This window comes from Geotrypetes seraphini, chromosome 7 (genome assembly GCF_902459505.1).
Source record: "Geotrypetes seraphini chromosome 7, aGeoSer1.1, whole genome shotgun sequence".
NCBI classification, from domain to species: domain Eukaryota; kingdom Metazoa; phylum Chordata; class Amphibia; order Gymnophiona; family Dermophiidae; genus Geotrypetes; species Geotrypetes seraphini.
Window position 1 is genome coordinate 135,160,347 of NC_047090.1, and position 18,560 is coordinate 135,178,906.

Here is an 18,560-nt window from a genome sequence, read left to right on the forward strand (position 1 = left end):
GGGTCTTTATCTGCCATCATCTACTATGTTACTATGTATCTAATGCAGACATAAACCTCAGGGTGCCAGTGGTCTGAACTAGAGTTGCATGAGGACAGAAATCAAACTTGTCCCCCCTGGAATCAAACCCATCTCTGTCCATCCCCGCAAGCAATCTTGCCCATCCCCATAAACTTCAGAAGTAGTAATTTCATTTAATTATGCTACTGAATTAAAAGCTCTGGTGGAGACCCATTTACAAATAAGCAAAGACACTTTATTAATTTGGAAACATTAATTGGGAAGAATGCATACTTTGTAAATGGGTCTCTGCCAGAGCTTCTAATGTAAATATAAAATATCAATAGTCTAGCTGATGAGGACCCTCAAGCTATGTCAGCTGAAGACTTCCCCCGAAGGTGGCCAAAACTCCCTTTTACCAAGCTTGGCAGCCAGCAGCAACTTCCCTAAGCCACAGATGCTGGCACCTCAGTTGCTCAAGGAAGCTGCCAGCAACTGCAATGCTTGGTAGAAAGGAATTTCGGCCACCTCTGGAGGAGGTCCTCAGCTGGCGGTGCTTGGGGAGCCTCACAGCAAGGGTTAGAAAGTACTTCAACAATGAAGAAATAAAAAACAGAAATGCATTTCCTTTTCTGTTGAACACAATACAAAGACATCTGCTATACACATTTCCCAAAGCTAATGTATTTCAGTTAATAAATTCACAATAAAATGGTTTTCTTTTTACCTTTACTGCCTGGAGATTTATTTTTCTATCAAGTTAATTCCAGTTTTTCTTTTATCTGCTTTCATGTCTTCTGCAAATTCTTCTTTTGGATGTGTTTTTTTTTTTTAAACGGTTCAAAAAGAGACACACTGTACCTGAAAAATGCCATTTTCAAAAAACATAGGATAGACGTTTTGTAGTTTTGAAAATACTGTACTTTTGGTACTACATTTTTTTGTGCATCTTCGACAAAACATCCAAACTCAGATTTGGACATCATATCGAAAATGGCCCTTCACTACAGATCAGGGGTTTTCAACCCAGTCCTTAGATCAAATCTAGCCAGTTTGGTTTTCAGGGATATCTGCAGTGTTCTCCCTAGGGCCTTTTAGCTGGGTGGTCCGCCCAGCTAATTTAGACGAGCGCCCGGCTATCATCTGCTGCTGCCGCCGCTGCTGAACATTTAAAAAAAACAACAAAAAACCCGACTTGGAGATTTCAGCCCGTAGCGAACTTATGCTCCGGGGCTCTATTGGGGGAAATGCTGCCGGGTCCTGCCTTCGCGGAAACAGAAAGTAGGCAGGACCCGGCAGCAAGAAGAGCAAATGCTTCACTAACCTGTCTCCCGCCTTAGCCCGTAGCGAACGCTTGCTTCAGGGCTCTCAACATGTGCGTGCCGGCTTCCCTTCTCTTCCCTCCGAAACCGGAAGTTATGTCCGGGGGGGGAGGGAGGCTGGCACGCATTTCCCCCAATAGGTTGATCGCGATCTTGGGCCGATCAGCCTTCCTCTCCCCGACAGCAGAATGACGTCGGGGAGAGGAATGCTGGTCGGCTGAAGCAGGAAGAGCTTGGGGCGGTGTCGGCTTTCGGGCCTATTATTGGTGGCGGTTTGGGTCCTGGTCCCCGATGGCAGTGGCTTGGGGGAGGGCAGGGAGAAAGAAAGAAAAAGGGCAGGCAGGGAGACAGAAGGAAAGAAGAGAAACAGAAAAAAAAAGAAAGGGAGGCAGAGAGAAAGAAAGGACAGGGAGAGAGGAAGGAAAAGTTGGGGGAGGGAATGAGGTCTGGAGGAGTGGAATCATATAGGCTGAAAGAAGGGAAGAAAGATTGGATGCACAGTCAGAAGAAGAAAGTGCAACCAGAGACTCATGAAATCACCAGACAAGGTAGGAAAAATGATTTTATTTTAAATTTAGTGATCAAAATGTGTCTGAATTTATATCTGCTGTCTATATTTTACACTAAGGTCCCCTTTTACTAAACCGCAATAGAGGTTTTTAGCGCAGGGAGCCTATGAGCGTCGAGAGCAGCGCTGGGCATTCAACGCAGTTCCCTGTGCTAAAAACTGCTGTCGTGGTTTAGTAAAAAGGGAGGGGGTATATTTGTCTGTTTTTGTATGGTTGTTACTGAGGTGACAGTGCATAGTGTCATCTGCTTTGACCTATTTGAAAAAACCATGGAATATGAATGATAATTAACATTTTCTATGCGTACAGTGTGCTTTGTGTTTTTTTAAAATTTTATTGTTGGTAGATCATTTTGACTTGGTCATTTTAAAAGTAGCTCGCAAGCCCAAAAAGTGTGGGCACCCCTGCTGTAGAACATCACTCCTTAGTTTTATCAAGTGGTGCAGTGAGAGGCCAGTACTTTACATCTTATCAACTCATTCTTTTTTTTTTCTCCTCATGTACATCACGGTTCTTTATTCTAAGCAGCTCTGGCACTAACAGTACTACGGGTGCCTTATGCTACTTTCACTACCACTCGCAGTCAGGTTCGGCATTTTATCATGGTTTTGGTTTTTTATTTAGTTTTTCACCAGTATTTTCATTTATTTATTAAAGCAGCCTTTTTTAACAGCCCGATGCCCCTCCCCTATCAGTGTGCATTCAATCCACTGTTTTGGCGCCTCTTTCAACAGATCAAATATCATAGCCCCACTGTCGCGTGTTCACATTTATTCTGCGTACGAGTTTATCTCATCAGTGCAGAGACCTTTTCGTTAAGTCCATTTACTCTCCCTTTTTTACTTTCCCGAGTGCTGTGGTTTTATTCTTTGGTTTTAATAGAAGCTCATTTGAACAATAATTTAGATCTTTCCCAGGTTTCATTTTTTCATCTACCCGGTCTTTTCTGGTTTCCTTTCTATAGTCTGCTTTTCGTCTGGAGTCTTTTGAGTTTAGAATTACATTTTATGACATATTTTTGTGGTTATAATTGTATGACATGTCTAAATCGGTCAAGTTATCCATTCTTTGTCCCCTCATACAGGGGCAGACCGCCCCGGGTGCCAGCCTTAGGGGGGTACACAGCCGGCTGGATCCAGAACCTTCCGAGCTGTTCTAAATGGCACCTACACCTCAGCGCGGCTACCGTACTTATTCCGAAGCAGCGTGGCTGCCGTACTTATTCCGATGCAGAGTCGGCAGCCACACTGAAGTGCAGGAAGGTCCTGCGATGACTGCATTTGCCGCCTCTGCCTCCGGAAGACGTACGTGGCATCGGAAGGGGTGGACTGGCAGCTGCAGTCATTGCGGAACCTTGCCACAACTCCCTGCGTCTGCCGGCCCACCCCCTCCAACATCACTTACATCTTCCAGAGGCAGAGGCAACAGAAGCAGTCATCATGGCACCTTGCTGGTTTGGAGGGAGAGAGGAGCATAGAAGGGTGGTAGAGGGAGATAAAAGGGGATCAGGGTGGTATAGAATGGTGGTGGAGGGAGAGAAAGGGGGCAGATGCTGATGGAATTGGTGTGCAGGGAAAGGAGAGAGAGACATAAGGGGAAAGGATACTGGATGGAATTGGGTTGGAGGGAAAGGGGGCAGATGCTGATGGAAGTGGGGGGGAAGGGAGAGGAGAGAGTGAAATGCCAGACCATGGGCGTGTGGGAGAGGGAAGGGAAGAACAGGAGAGAGATGCCAGACCATTGGAGGAGGGAAGGGAAGAAGATGGATGCAGAATAATAGAGGTGAAGGGAGAGATGGAAGGGGAATACAAGGAGAGAAGATGCCATATAGAAGGGCAGAGAGAGGGTAGACAGTGGATGAAAGGAAGAAAGTGACAAGACGATGAGGAAAGCAGAAACCAGAGAAGACAATGTAGAAAAAAATTCTATTTATTTTTTTGCTTTAGAGGAGATGCATCGCTGTTTCTGTGGTGTTGCATTGTATACAGAGTCCAGCTTCTTGGTGGTTCAATTTAACCTTTGTCTACGTTTTTCTATTTTATCCCCCCTTTTACAAAACCGTAGAGGGTTTTTTATAGCACCGGCCATGGTGGTAATTGCTCAGAATTCTATGAGAGTCTGAGCTGTTACCCCCAAGGCTAAAAACCACATTATAGTTTTATAAAAGGGAGGGGTTAGTTTGTGATTACATATTCCATACTAGGCGAAGGTGTTTTCTGTGTTCTGTGTGTTCGAAAGACATGGTTTTCAGTTAGGATTGACTGTGTAGGATTGATCTGTACTAGTCTGGCTTGTTTAGTTTTACAATGGGTGTATTGATGTACTGCTCACTGCAGTATGTAAGATGCTGCCTTTTCCTAGGTACACTCTTGTGTGATGTGTGGATTATTACTAAAAATCATGTTTTTCATACAGATGGGGGGGTGTCAAAATATGATGGGCCTCGGGTGTCACAAATGCTAGGTACACCACTGCCTTCATAGTTTATATCTAATCCACAAGCCTGTTTTTAGGACCTACAGGGTATGTATCCCTCTGATTCATGACAATTTCACTTCTCATGTTATCTTATCCATTCTTTTTATTATACAACTGCCCAGATAAGCATCATTCTTTGACATGATTGGACCTTGAAAACTAACTGCAACAGTGTTCTCCCCAGAAATTTTTTCCAGCCATGAAAAACATTTGCTCCGTTTAGTGTGCCGGAGTTAAAAAAGTTTGAGAGACGCTGCTCTATACCATTTGAAAGAGGGCAAATATCTAATTATTCACTTCTAGAATTGGATACTTCTTAAATTTAATAAAAAATTATGGAGTGCCAAACCTTAAGAAGTGTCAAACCTTAAGAAAGGCTGCCATATTGAGCATTGGAAAATAACTAATAATAATTAACTAATACAAATAGTACACATTTAGGGCTCCTTTTATTAAGCTGCGCTAGCGGTTTTACCACGTGCTTAGCTCGCGCAGAATCGCCTCACGTGCTAGACACTAATGCCAGCATTGAGCTGGCATTAGTTCTAGCCGTGTAGCGCGGCAATTCTGCACGCGCTAAAAACGCTATCGCAGCTTAGTAAAAGGAGCCCTTAATTTTCCCCACCACCAAATTTCCCCGTCCCGCCCCACCCGGCTACTTTTTCATGTCACCCGGCTGGAAAAAATTTCTGGGGAGAACACTGTATCTGTGATGAATATTTATGGGATAGATTTACATAAACTGCCTTCATTACATGCAAATCATTTTCATGCATAATCACTGAGGATATCCTAAAAACCGGACTGGCTAGATGTGTCCACAGGACTGGGTTAAGAACCCCTGATCTAAGAGAATTTACTGAAGAAAGGAGGTTCTAGGAGCTGTACTGACCATTAAGAAAAACTGGAGTACTAACATTTAGTGATGCTCTTTAAAAGGATCAGCATGAGCTTTTGAGATCTTATAGGCCCCTTAGTGATGCTCTTTAAAAGGATCAGCATGAGCTTTTGAGATCTTATAGGCCCCTTCAGATGAAGAAGAGGCCCAAGTGTTCATGTATACACATGGACTACAAGTTTGGGTTGGTTTGTTTTTTTTTGCAGTTGATCCATAAGTCTTATTTATTTATTTAACTTTATTATTACTATTTTTTGGAGGGGGGGGGGAGGAAGGTGTCTTTAAACATAAGCTTGGCTTCACATTCCATTATGTCTCAAGTACATAACACATCTTCTTGAAGGAAGAAGGCTTTACTGTACATGTGAATTTACATAGACATGTTCATGTCAACGCTAGGGAGAGCAAGAATTTCCTGCCCCTTCACCTCACACGCAAAAATGAAAATGAGCTTGACACTATGATGGAAAGGGAAACAAAGACCCCATATTACCCTTTTGTATTTTTTTGCTCAGGTGGGAAATGTACCTGGATTTGCTGCACCATGTTTCGAAGCTGAACCAGGAACTCTTTGGCCTCCTTGGCTCTGTCTGACAGTCCATTTAATGCCTGGGACAGCTGGGTCTGTGAAGAGAATACACATTAGATCAGTGACTTGTACAGCCAAAAAGTGGAAATCAGCAGCCTTTTCCAGACACAGACACATTCTCGTACCCTCGCATCAGAAGTCAGGCATGAAAGCTGGATTCCCAGAAGAGACTGAAGTCCCTCCCATCTACCCATTACTCACTCACCCCAGTCTTTGAATATCTCTTACAGATTGTGTGAGACAGAGCTCTTATTTTCTTATACCTTTCCCAGTTGAATTTTAAGTGGCTCCTATCTTCCAATGATCATCACATAATCACTCTTTTTAGGAGTTTGACCCACCCTAGTAGAAGTTCTATAGAGCCTCATAGAAGGCTTCATTTCTTGCAGTTTTACAAAGTTTAAGTTCTCCAAGTGCCGTTTTTCAAAACTAGAAATTTGGACGTCTTGCGGGTCATTCGTCCTCCGGAGCGTCTAAGTCTAAAAGGGGCATGTTAAGAGCCGAGCTATAGGCGGGCTTTGGGGTGGGTTTTGCAGTGATAATCAAACCTTTTGCAAGACGTTTTTGCAAAAACTTAGATGTTTTTGCCTAGACCTGTTTTAGAAGCATCTAAGTGCCAAAAAGGGACCTAAACCGACCAGATGACAACTGTAGGGATTAAGTAATGATCCCACATCCCCCCTCAGTGGTCACTGACCCCCTCCTACCTCCCCAAATTTCTAAATAAAATAGTACATACAGTGGTGCCTCACACAACGAACTTAATTGGTTCCAGGAGCAAGTTTGTTATGTGAAACGTTCGTTATGTGAAACGCGTTTTCCCATAGGAATACATGTAAAAAAAAATAATTCGTTCTGCAGCATAAAATATGCTAAGATGACATAAAAAAGATAAATTTTTTGTTATTATTTTTATTTAGATACATCTAAAAACATACATCTCCCTGTCCTTTTACTTCCACTATCTTCCTATCCCATCTCTATTCCCTTTTGTCCCTCTCCCCATGATCAATCATCTCACCACCTCTCTCTGCCCTCACCCTCAGGGTTCAAGATTGCTTCCACTCTTTTTCCTGTTGTTCTCTCTGCCTGTCACCCTATGATTTAGCATCCCTTCTGCCCTTGTCCAATATTTCCCCTTCTCTCCCTCCCTCTCATCCCCTGCTCCAACATGTGCTTTCAGCGGCCTTCTCCCCCCTTAAGCGTCTTTTCTTCTCCACTCCACCTTTCCTCCCTCCCTGCCTCCACCTTTGTGGCGCTTTTGCACCCGACCGACAACAGAACAGGCCCGGTCGGACAAATCTCCCTGTCCTGTAGCCGCGAATCTAAATTACCTTCTTACAGCAGCTGGACTAGTGAAGCTGCTGTAAGAGGTAATTTAGATTCGCGGCTACAGGGCAGGGAGGTTTGTCGGCCGGGCCTGTTGTCGGTCGATCGGGGGACCTGACCAGCTGTGCACATTCTTCGGGGCGGACCGCCCCCTCCCCCCTCTTTCGTTCGCCATTGCCTTCTTCCTACCTGCCCTGCCGCAGCCGCACACAGCCGAACGGAAGTCTTCCTGATGTCAGCGCTGACGTCGGAGGAAGGGAGGGCTTTGCTTAAGCCCTCCCTCCGACGTCAGCGCTGACATCGGGAAGATTTCCGTTCGGCTGTGTGCTGCGACAGGGCAGGTAAGGAGAAGGAGACTACCCTCGCGGCTCGACCAACCCCGCTGCGATCCAACCCCGCAGGAACCCCGGACTTCGTTGTGTGAAACGAAGTCCGTTGTACGAATCAAGACATAAAGTTCGTTGTGCGCAGCGTTCGCTGTGCGAGGCGTTCGCTGTGCGAGGCACCACTGTACTTTATTGTAAAACAGCAGCACCTGGCATGGGAAATCCTAGCAGAGCAGTGGTCTCAAACTTGCGGCCCGCCAGGTACTAAACTAAACTAAAACTTAACCTTATATACCAGGTCTTCAACCAAAGGAAGCTCGTGGCAGTTAACAATAAATTAAAAAATAAAGTGAACTGAAATACATGTTTAGCAAATAAAAAAGTTTTTAGAAGTTTACGGAAGAGTTGGAAGGAACTGGGTACTATTTTGAGGCCCTCGGTATGTTGCCATTGTTCTGGAACGCTGCCCACCTCACTGCTGTAACCTCACGCGAGCGCTTTCCTGCATCTGTACGCGATTGTCAGGTGGAGTGGAAAGGACAATCGCGTACAGATGCAGGAAAGCGCTCGCGTGAGGTTACAGCAGTGAGGCGGGCAGCATTCCAGAACGCAAGGTAACCATTGGAGGAAGTGCAGCTTGTGCGTAATCTCATGAACTCTCGTGAAATTCGGCACCTTTCTTGGCGGTGACTGCTTGATGTAAGATGGCGGTTGTGTCCGGTGCTGGAGGAGGTGAGAGCTGAAGCTTTTGGTTTTGGGCTTCGAGATCAATTGGAATCAGTCATTAGGTTAATGCCATCATGAAAGTTCATTGGGGTTTATATCCCAATTTTTATATCCACATCCAAACTTAGCCCAGACTTCATTGTGACAGTCCTTACCAAGGGACCATAAACCAAAGCTCATTTCAGAACTCATCTAATGCAGATCCTAAATCTGGCCACTAGGTGTCCCCTTTTGAGCAATGGAAGGTACTCTTGTACCTCTAGCAATTGTGAATGCCATCTCTGAAACATCTCCAGCCCCAATCATCCTGGGAAGCAGATGTCCAGCCTGGGAATCAAACCCAGGTCTTCTGCACAGAGCCACTGGGCATCCCCCCCCCACTCCTCTTCCCACATATACTATTTAAAGTCAACAGGCAGTCTTATGGAATCAGTAGCTAACTTCAACCTGAACAGAATGGATCTTAGTGTATCAGATCCTTCACTCCAGTTTTTGCCTACTTGTAAACAGTTGCCCACTTAACTGTATAAACCAAAACTCTGACAGTACTTATGGTACATCTGAGCACAGGTCAACTATTCAGAATTATAGCTCTAGAACAGGGGTGTCAAAGTCCCTCCTCAAGGGCCACAATCCAGTCGGGTTTTTAGGATTTCCCCAATGAATATGCATGAGATCTATTTGCATGCACTGCTTTCATTGTATGCTAATAGGTCTCATGTATATTCATTGGGGAAATCCTGAAAACCCGAATGGATTGCGGCCCTCGAGGAGGAACTTTGACACCCCTACTCTAGAACAAAAAGTCATACTCCAATTGGCAAGAGAACAGAAAAGAGGCCTGGGGACAAAGTAGAAAGAGGACAGGGTTTTCCTTTTTCCCAATCTAAATTCTTCTACAAGAGGAGCCCAAGAATTGTCTCTTCTTTACTCAGTGTTAGTTTCAAGAAAGCAACAGAGAAAAGGCTTCATGTTTGTTCTTTCCCATTCAACAGATGTTGCAAAGCATTATACAAAAAGAGTCAAGTGTTTGTCCATCTGGAGGAAAAGTAGCTTTGAAAAAGGAACAGAATGGAACAAAACTTAGCTAGATGAGAAAATGGCCGCGTACATTTCCTTGGGAGATAGTTCTTGATTCTCCAATACAGAAACTTACATACAGTGAAACATGCCAGTTAGGGAATTGCTTCTTTCATACTACTCCAACCCTCCTAACCTACCCTTTGCAAGTGCCTCACCACCTCCTGCAAAATACTCCCTCCAATAACTGCCTTCCCACTCCCTAAATTGTTTCCACCTCCCTAAACTACCCTCCAAACGGAGAGGTTGGAAAGAATTCCATTAATCATGCTCCATGTGTTTTCCCCACTTGACAAGGGCAGGAGGCAGAGCAGTTGGAGAGAAAATGACACTTGATTGGCTGCACTGCAATAGGCAGAAAAGAGTGAGAGTGTAGATTGGGATGTATTTTACTGCAAAAAGAAGGGTGGGACTTGAGACTCATTTTACAGCAAAAGTAGATGTGAAACACAAGGGTAGATGACTACATTTTACTGTGATGACAATAGACAGAAGGGTGGAGGGGAGGTGGAACTTAATTTTACTGCAAGGGCTTTAGGCAGAGTATAAAGAGGAGCTTCAGTTTATTGTACTGAATCTGAGAGCTGTACTCCCATCACAAAACAGAACTAAACCTGCCCCCGACTCTGGGCTTGCTAGAGTTACATGACTAAGAGGAAAATTCTATAAAAGGCGGCTAAAGATAGTATATGGGCTTCAATTATGAGCCAATATGCTAATTATAATTTAATAAGCTCATAATTGAAAAAAATAAAAATTAACTGGGTGATAGGTACCTATCTTATGGTGCCTAACTCCAAAGCAGGCGTGTTTAGGGGCGGAGAAAGACTTAGGTGCCATTAGGCGTGATTCTCTAAAGTAGTGTTTCCCAACCCTGTCCTGGAGGACTACCAGCCAGTCGGGTTTTTGGGATAACCCTAATGCATATGCATGAGAGAGATTTGCATATAATGGAAGTGAAAGGCATGCAAATCTGCTCCATGCATATTCATTAGGGCCATCCTGAAAACCTGACCTGCTGGTGGTCCTCCAGGACAGGGTTGGGAACCACTGCTCTAAAGTACTTAGGCGCCTATAATGTAGGCTTTTAAAACCCGGGCCTACATTTTAAGTGCCTTATAGGCGTCTATGTTTTAGTTAGGCGCGATTCTGTAATGAGTGAAGTGTGACTGACATGAAATAGGTGCTTAATTTTAAGCACCTATCTTTTTAGGTACCCAATTACAGAATCTGCCCCTAAGTTTCAAACAGGTAAGAGAAAAATTAGATTCACATTTGATTGCAACCATCCATATGACATTGTGAGCACACACTTTCTTTCAAGCCCAGGGGTCTCCAAAGTCCCTCATTGAGGGCTGATTCCAGTCGGGTTTTTAGGATTTCCCCAATGAATATGCATTGAAAGCAGTGAATGCACATAGATCTCATGCATATTCATTGGGGAAATCCTGAAAACCCGACTGGATCCGGCCCTCAAGAAGGGAGTTTGGAGACCCCTGTTCAAGCCTCTCAGGAGACAATACAATATTAACCAGACAGTACTTTCGATGTTGTTAAACCTGCTCTTTATCAGGGATATTCTACCTCTAACCCTCTGTTGTAGTTCCTTCCTATTTTTCCTACTGTAAACCGCGTCGAGCTCTACGAATCTGGAGATGATGCGGTATACAAACCTAAGGATTAGATTAAATTAGATATACTATGCACAACTCAAACTTAGGGCTCCTTTTACTAAGGTGCGCTAGCGTTTTTAGCGCACGCAGGAAATTACCGCACGCTACGCTTCTAGAACTAACGCCAGCTCAAGGCTGGTGTTAAGGTCTAGCGCGCGCTATTCTGTGCGTTAAAGCCCTCGCGCACCTTTGTAAAAGGAGCCCTTAGTCCTATTGGCTTGATGTGGTCATTTTACTCTCTCGTCCTTCAGGATCCCTGGTCTATCACCTCCTGCTTCTCTGGGTGTGTTGGTGAATGGAAACGTAACATTAATATCATGGCTCGGCTACTTGCAATAATGAAAAAACAAAAATTAAATTAGCCAAGCTACGATATTAATGGTACATCTTCATTCTCCAGCAGGCATCCCTACTTATAACTGAAGGACCGCTTTATGACTGCTATGTAAGAAATTCCAAGGTCAAAGTTTAATAGTAGAAAAGACAGGGATAAAATAAAAATACAATTAAAACCAGTACCAGGCAGATTAAGCACCATAGCAAGAGTTTAATGGTGCAAAAAAAAAAAAAAAGAAAGACTTTATTGCTTCCAGCATGCATGCAAGTATTACATCTACGATCGCTGCATTTCAAGTCTAATTTCACAGTGTGGTGGTTGTGTTAGTTCACTTTTAAGGTAATAAATAGAAATAATTTCTATTACTTTAAGCCTAATTTCAGAAACAGATCTAATTAGAAATCTAGTGATAAGGCCATCCATTTCATTTTACTTTCTTTTTATTAAATTATATGTATTTTACACACTATATAATATGAATAGTAATCTTGTATGAAAATAAAATACAGATATCACATCCATTATTGATGTTTCTGTCTAGTAAATGTGAATCTATTTAGCCTGAGGAAGAAGACAGGCAAAAGATGGAAATCTAGAGGCTGTATCCCACCCATGTGGAAGCAGGAAGTTAGATCAGAAGGGGGTGGGATATAGCGTACAGCAGGCTCCGGGTTCAGTGACAGGTGGCCTGTGTGAATTGCTGATGCTGCCAATGACCCAGACAGAGAAATTTAAGGTAGACTAGTAGACTGGGGAGCGGAGGAGGGAGGGGGGGGTGATTCTTATATAGGAGGTGTGCTGGACCTGAGGGAGATGGTCAGTCAGCTCCTGCTGCGGCATTACAGAAAAAAAACCCCGAAACCCGGATGTCCTCCTTTTCTCCTTACAATCTAGCATCTGCTCTTCTCTGTTCCCTCCAATCCAGTGTCTGCCTCCTTTCTGCTTCCCCTGGTCTGGGCGATTAAACTGCTAAACATAGAGGTAGGCCATTCTGAACAAAAACCTCATTTTTGACGTTTTTTTGAGAATGGACATTTCCCTGCTGCTACTTTCAGCGTTTAGGAGGCTTAGGCCAAAAGGGGACTTAGACTTTTTAAAAAAAATTTTGCCCCTCCAAGGATTTAATGACGATCTAGCAGCTCTTCTAAAAGCCATTATTGAAGATCACTGCAAAATATCCAAATATCCTTAAAGCTTTAAAAAAATATATAAGTAAGGAAGATATTATTGCACATTGGAAATATTTGTGGTTAAGACAATAATGTTTTGCCATTTTGGAAAAATAAAGCAAAAGTGCTGGCCCAAACTAGCAAAACTTGAACGGGGGATCTTGTGCATTTCTGCTAATGGCACATTTTCTGTTGTGGGAAGGACTGTGGAAGAAAGGAGAATTAGACCGAATCCTGAGATTGTTGATGACTAAATTCTCATCCACGGATTAAAATCATAACAGCATTATGATTAGAATGTAAAAATATATACATGTTTAATGCTTTTCTTTGGTTATAAAACCACAAAACATGAAGGGATGGGGGTCAGAACTTGCAGGAACAGCCTGGGGATAGACTATTAATTTGCGGAGATGGGGGGGGGTAAATGTTGCTCCCATGTCATTCTCTACACCAGGGGTGTCCAACCTGTGGCCCAAGGGCCGCAGGCGGCCCAGTGAAGTATTTTGTGCAGCCCCGGTCGAGGGCGATGCAGTGTTTTCCTCTGCTGCCCCTGGGTGTTTACTGTCTTGCCGGCTCCCTCCTCTGTCTTGCTGCAGTGTTTGCGCATTTGTGTGGCCCCAGAAACATTTTTTTCAGACAATGCGGCCCAGGGAAGCCAAAAGGTTGGACACCCCTGCTCTACACAGTCTGCCATTTGAGTAACTCTGCCTTAGACTGTAAGACCTCTTAGACATGGAAATGCCTACTGTGCCTCTCTGTAAAATCTCCTTAAACTTGGATTTAAAAAGGTGAGTTATCATATCTAAAACAAAATCAGACCCCCCCAGAACACCTTCCATAAATGCAGCTCAAAATAGATGTGCTGTGAAACACCAGCTATACATTCATCTGAACTGAGACGGCAGCTTTCAGCCAGCTAAATTATGTGAGTAAACTGCTATTTATCCGCAAAAATAGTTTCAAAAGCTGCCCTCCCCGACATTATAGATTGCCACCTTCCCCTTCTGATAATATACTTTCCCATATTTCCTGGATCAGTTTTCTGGGTGCATGGCGCAAGTCAAAGCATCAGTTTCCCTTCATTATCACAATCACTACCCTTCATTGCAGAAGTGAGATACTCAGGATGACAAGATCGACTATCCGTCCACAGATAAAACCCCTTTGGAGCAGCAGAAGGTTATCTCAAAGTGTCTTTCCAGGGAACCCATAGCATCCGATTTATTCATAGGGTTACCATATGGCTCCAGAAAAAGGAGGATGGATTATGACATCTGGGTTTTTCTTCCACTGAAAGCAATCTTAGTAAAACCCGGATGTCTCAATCCACCCTCCTTTTTCTGGAGCCATATGGTAACCCTACATGGAGAGGAACCCCCTCCTTTTACCAATCTTTAAACATTTGGCAGTTGACATTCAGCCAGCAGCACTTGTCATTTTGTTGACTGCTGCCGGCATTATGTCTAGAAAACCAATGCTGGGCCATGTTTTGGTTCTGGCATTGAATTTCTCAGTTTATGGAGGCAGGGAAACCATAGCCGGTTTAGTGCAATATTCAGCACTGAACTGGTTATGGCGAACCACATAAAGACAGGACTGACTTTTATGTGGTTCTAGACCTTGGCTGGTTAAGTGCTAAATATCGGCACTTAACCAGCCAAGTGCCGACTCTGCCCCGGAGCGACATACAAGGTAAAATAAAACGTGAACTAGACGCCAACAAAATAGTAACGAGGACCACAAAAATACAACCAAGTGTATAAACAATACAAGAACAGATATGATAAAACTATAATAATAATAATTAAAAAAAAGATGATACTATCCGGAAAAGATATTATTCGCACTACCTATGACACCTCTGGAACAAATTATCTTCCCACATAAGATTATCCATGTTTTGTCATGTTATATCTTACCATGCTTTGTTAACTATATCTTACCATCTTTGTCAGACAATGTCCTGCCATGCCATGTTTGCCATCACTTTGTATAAATACACTTTATTATATATGTAATCTTTGTAACCCGTTCTGGGCTCCCCTGAGAGGACGGGATATAAAACCAACCAAATAAACAAATAAAGTGCATCAATATTGCACAGTACCACACACATAAAATTTAAATAATCCCCAAAGCAGCTCTACTCATCCCACAGACAATTATTTCATACTCCACATTCTAAACAAGTTTAGTTGACCAAGCAATATTCATTAATGCTAAGCAGCCTGAAGGCACCTGTGAAATAAAGCTCAACAAGTGACTTCAGATTCATTAAGACTCCTGCTACCACAGTGAATACCAAATAAGTTTTAATGACTAGATGTGCAATCCAAAGTGTTACTTGCCATCTACAATGAATGCAAAGTTAAATACTGACACCGATTATTTTTACAGATCCTCTTTACTGGAAATTAAAATCTCCCATACTCTAATTTAAAATGGTTGCTCCTTGCAAGAGTAAAGCATTATTAATCTAGGACATGAGTTACAAAGAAGAAATTAAGGCCCAAATTCTGTAACCGGAGCCTAAAGTTAGGTACCTAATTCGGAGGCACCCAACTAGATAGGCGCCTATCTAAATTGAATAATCTTTTTAATCAGCAGTGATTGAAACATCAAGAAAGCCTATCAAGAAAGCGCAATTCTATAACAAGGCGCCTCTAAAAATTTAGGCGGCCTTCAAAAAAATAGGCGCTATGCATGTTAGGTGTGGGCGTGGCTTCGTGTTAGGCGCCTTCTTACAGAATCTCTGCTCTTAAGCGTGCTTAAGCGCTTGCATGGGCGCCTAACTTTTAGTTGTGCCTAGAGCTGGCCTAGTTAATGGGCGCTTCCAAAATAGGTGCCGCTCAGCATGATTCACTAAACAGCACCCAATATTACTTGAATCGCGTTGAACAATGCCTACATCGGCGCCTAACGTTTGGGCGCTTCTTATAGAATTTGCCCTTAAGTCAGCTGATAAAGGAAGGTAGGAAAGGAAAAAAAATTAATTCATTTTCTATCCTGTTTTCCCCAAGGAGTTCAGAACGGGATACAGGTTAAACATGCATAAAATACAGTTAACAGGTTACAATATGACAGTTACAGTACAATTTTATGATACAAGGTTGTGTCCTACTTCTAAGACACGAAAGAGTGGATAAGTCCAAAAAAGACTGGTGAACTCTACGTATTCCACAAAGCACAGTTACTTACCGTAACAGGTGTTATCCAGGGACAGCAGGCAGATATTCTTGACTGATGGGTGACGGCACCGACGGAGCCCCGGTACGGACAATTTTAGAGTGATTGCACTCTAAGAACTTTAGAAAGTTCTAGCTCGGCCACACCGCGCACGCGCGAGTGCCCTCCCGCCCGACAGAGGCGCGCGGTCCCTCAGTTAGTATAAGCCAGCTAAGAAGCCAACCCGGGGAGGTGGGTGGGACGCAAGAATATCTGCCTGCTGTCCCTGGATAACACCTGTTACGGTAAGTAACTGTGCTTTATCCCAGGACAAGCAGGCAGCATATTCTTGACTGATGGGTGACCTCCAAGCTAACAAAAAGAGGGATGGAGGGAAGGTTGGCCATTAGGAAAACAAATTTTGCAAAACAGATTGGCCGAAGTGTCCATCCCGTCTGGAGAAAGCATCCAGACAATAATGAGATGTAAAAGTGTGAACTGAGGACCAAGTAGCAGCCTTGCAGATTTCCTCAATAGGAGTGGAACGGAGGAAAGCTACAGAAGCTGCCATTGCTCTGACTCTATGGGCCGTGACAGAACCTTCCAGTGTCAGTCCGGTCTGAGCATAACAGAATGAAATGCATGCTGCCAGCCAATTAGACAACGTACGTTTAGAAACGGGACGTCCCAATTTATTTGGATCAAAGGACAGAAAAAGTTGGGGAACTGATCTGTGGGGTTTCGTACGCTCTAGATATTAAGCCAGAGCCCTTTTACAATCCAAAGTATGTAAAGCTTGTTCTCCAGAATGAGAATGAGGTTTTGGAAAGAAAACAGGTAGAACAATGGATTGGTTGAGATGGAATTCAGAGACAACCTTAGGGAGAAACTTTGGATGTGTACGCAAAACCACCTTGTCATGGTGAAAAACCGTAAAAGGTGGATCTGCGACCAGTGCATGAAGCTCACTGACCCTCCTGGCAGAGGTAAGAGCAATAAGGAAAAGGACTTTCCAAGTGAGAAACTTGAAAGGAGAGGTAGCCAAAGGTTCAAATGGAGGCTTCATTAAGGCGGAAAGAACCACATTGAGATCCCAGATAACAGGAGGGGCTTTAAGAGGTGGTTTCACATTGAAAAGCCCTCGCATGAACCTGGATACCAGGGGATGAGCTGAGAGAAGTTTTCCATGGACTGGCTCATGAAAAGCTGCAATGGCACTGAAGTGGACTCTGATGGAAGAGGACTTAAGGCCAGAGTCAGACAAAGAAAGCAAATAATCCAACAAAGTCTCCACTGCCAGAGAAGTTGGATCAAGATGATGAAGAAGACACCAGGAGGAAAATCTCGTCCACTTCTGATGGTAACATTGCAGAGTGGTTGGTTTCCTGGAAGCATTCAGAATGGAACGAACAGGCTGAGATAAAAGAGTATCATGAGATGTCAGCCCGAGAGATACCAAGCTGTCAGGTGCAGAGACTGGAGGTTGGGATGTAGAAGGGTTTCCTGCTGTTGCGTAAGCAGAGAAGGAAACAGAGGAAGAAGAAAAGGTTCCCTGGAACTGAGTTGAAGTAGAAGGGAGAACCAATGTTGCCTGGGCCACCTCGGAGCAATCAGAATCATTGTGGCTCGTTCCCTCTTGAGCTTGAATAAGGTTCTCAACATTAGAGGCAGAGGAGGGAAGGCGTACAGGAACAGATTCGACCAGTCTAGGAGAAAAGCATCCGCTGCCAGACGGTGAGGAGAGTAAAGTCTGGAGCAGAATAGGGGCAGCTGGTGATTGTGAGGAGCTGCAAAGAGGTCTATCTGAGGAGTGCCCCATTGAGTGAAGATAGACTGCAGAGTTACAGGATCGAGTGTCCACTCGTGAGGCTGGAGAATTCTGCTGAGTTTGTCCGCTAAAGAATTCTGTGCTCCCTGAATGTAGATAGCTTTCAGGAAGAGATGGTGATCTATGGCCCAATTCCAGATCTTTTGGGCTTCTTGGCATAAAAGGCGAGAGCCTGTCCCACCCTGTTTGTTGATGTAGTACATCGCAACCTGATTGTCTGTGCACAACAGAAGGACCTGAGGAAAGAGAAGATGTTGGAAGGCCTTGAGGGCATAAAACATCGCTCTGAGTTCCAGGAAATTGATTTGATGCTTCTTTTCCTGGGCTGTCCAAAGACCTTGAGTCTGGAACTCGTTCAAGTGAGCTCCCCATGCATAAAGAGAGGCGTCGGTGGTGATGACCAGTTGATGAGGGGGCTGATGGAATAGAAGACCTCTGGATAGATTTGAGGATACCAACCACCATTGAAGAGACTGACGAAGAGATGATGTCACAGATATGTGTCGTGAACAAGGATCCGTCGCTTGGGACCACTGAGTAGCAAGGGTCCATTGAGGAGTGCGCAGGTGAAGACGTGCGAGGGGCGTGACATGAACTGTAGATGCCATGTGCCCCAGGAGTACCATCATTTGCCTGGCTGAGATGGAAGGCAGCGAAAGCACCTGCTGACATAGAGACTGAAGGGTCTGAAGACGATTGGATGGTAGGAAAGCTCTCATGAGGAGTGTGTCCAGGATCGCTCCAATGAATTGAAGTCTCTGAGTGGGGGTGAGATGAGATTTGGGTAGATTGATCTCGAACCCCAGAATTCGTAGAAACAAGATGGTTTGGTTGGTGGCCAGTAGAACTGCTTGAGCGGATGTGGCCTTGATTAACCAGTCGTCCAGGTAAGGGAAGACCTGGAGGTGGTGAGAGCGTAGAAATGCCGCTACCACAATGAGACACTTGGTGAAGACCCTTGGAGAGGAGGCAAGGCCGAAGGGCAGCACCTTGTATTGGTAATGACAATGATTGATCATGAAACGGAGATACTGTCTTGAGGTTACATGGATCGGTATGTGAGTGTAT

General features: G+C 44.1%; 1 protein-coding gene across 4 annotated transcripts in view; it reads right to left on the reverse strand.

Moving 5' to 3' along the window:
* The window catches only part of TRIM9 (tripartite motif containing 9), a 163,333-nt gene that overhangs the window by 72,123 nt on the left and 72,650 nt on the right, over window positions 1-18,560 (reverse strand). For all 4 annotated transcript variants that reach the window (XM_033952996.1, XM_033952994.1, XM_033952993.1 and 1 more), the window contains exon 2: window positions 5,796-5,891. In XM_033952996.1, the coding sequence (XP_033808887.1) occupies window positions 5,796-5,891 (96 nt within the window). The remainder of the gene's footprint in view (window positions 1-5,795; window positions 5,892-18,560) is intronic.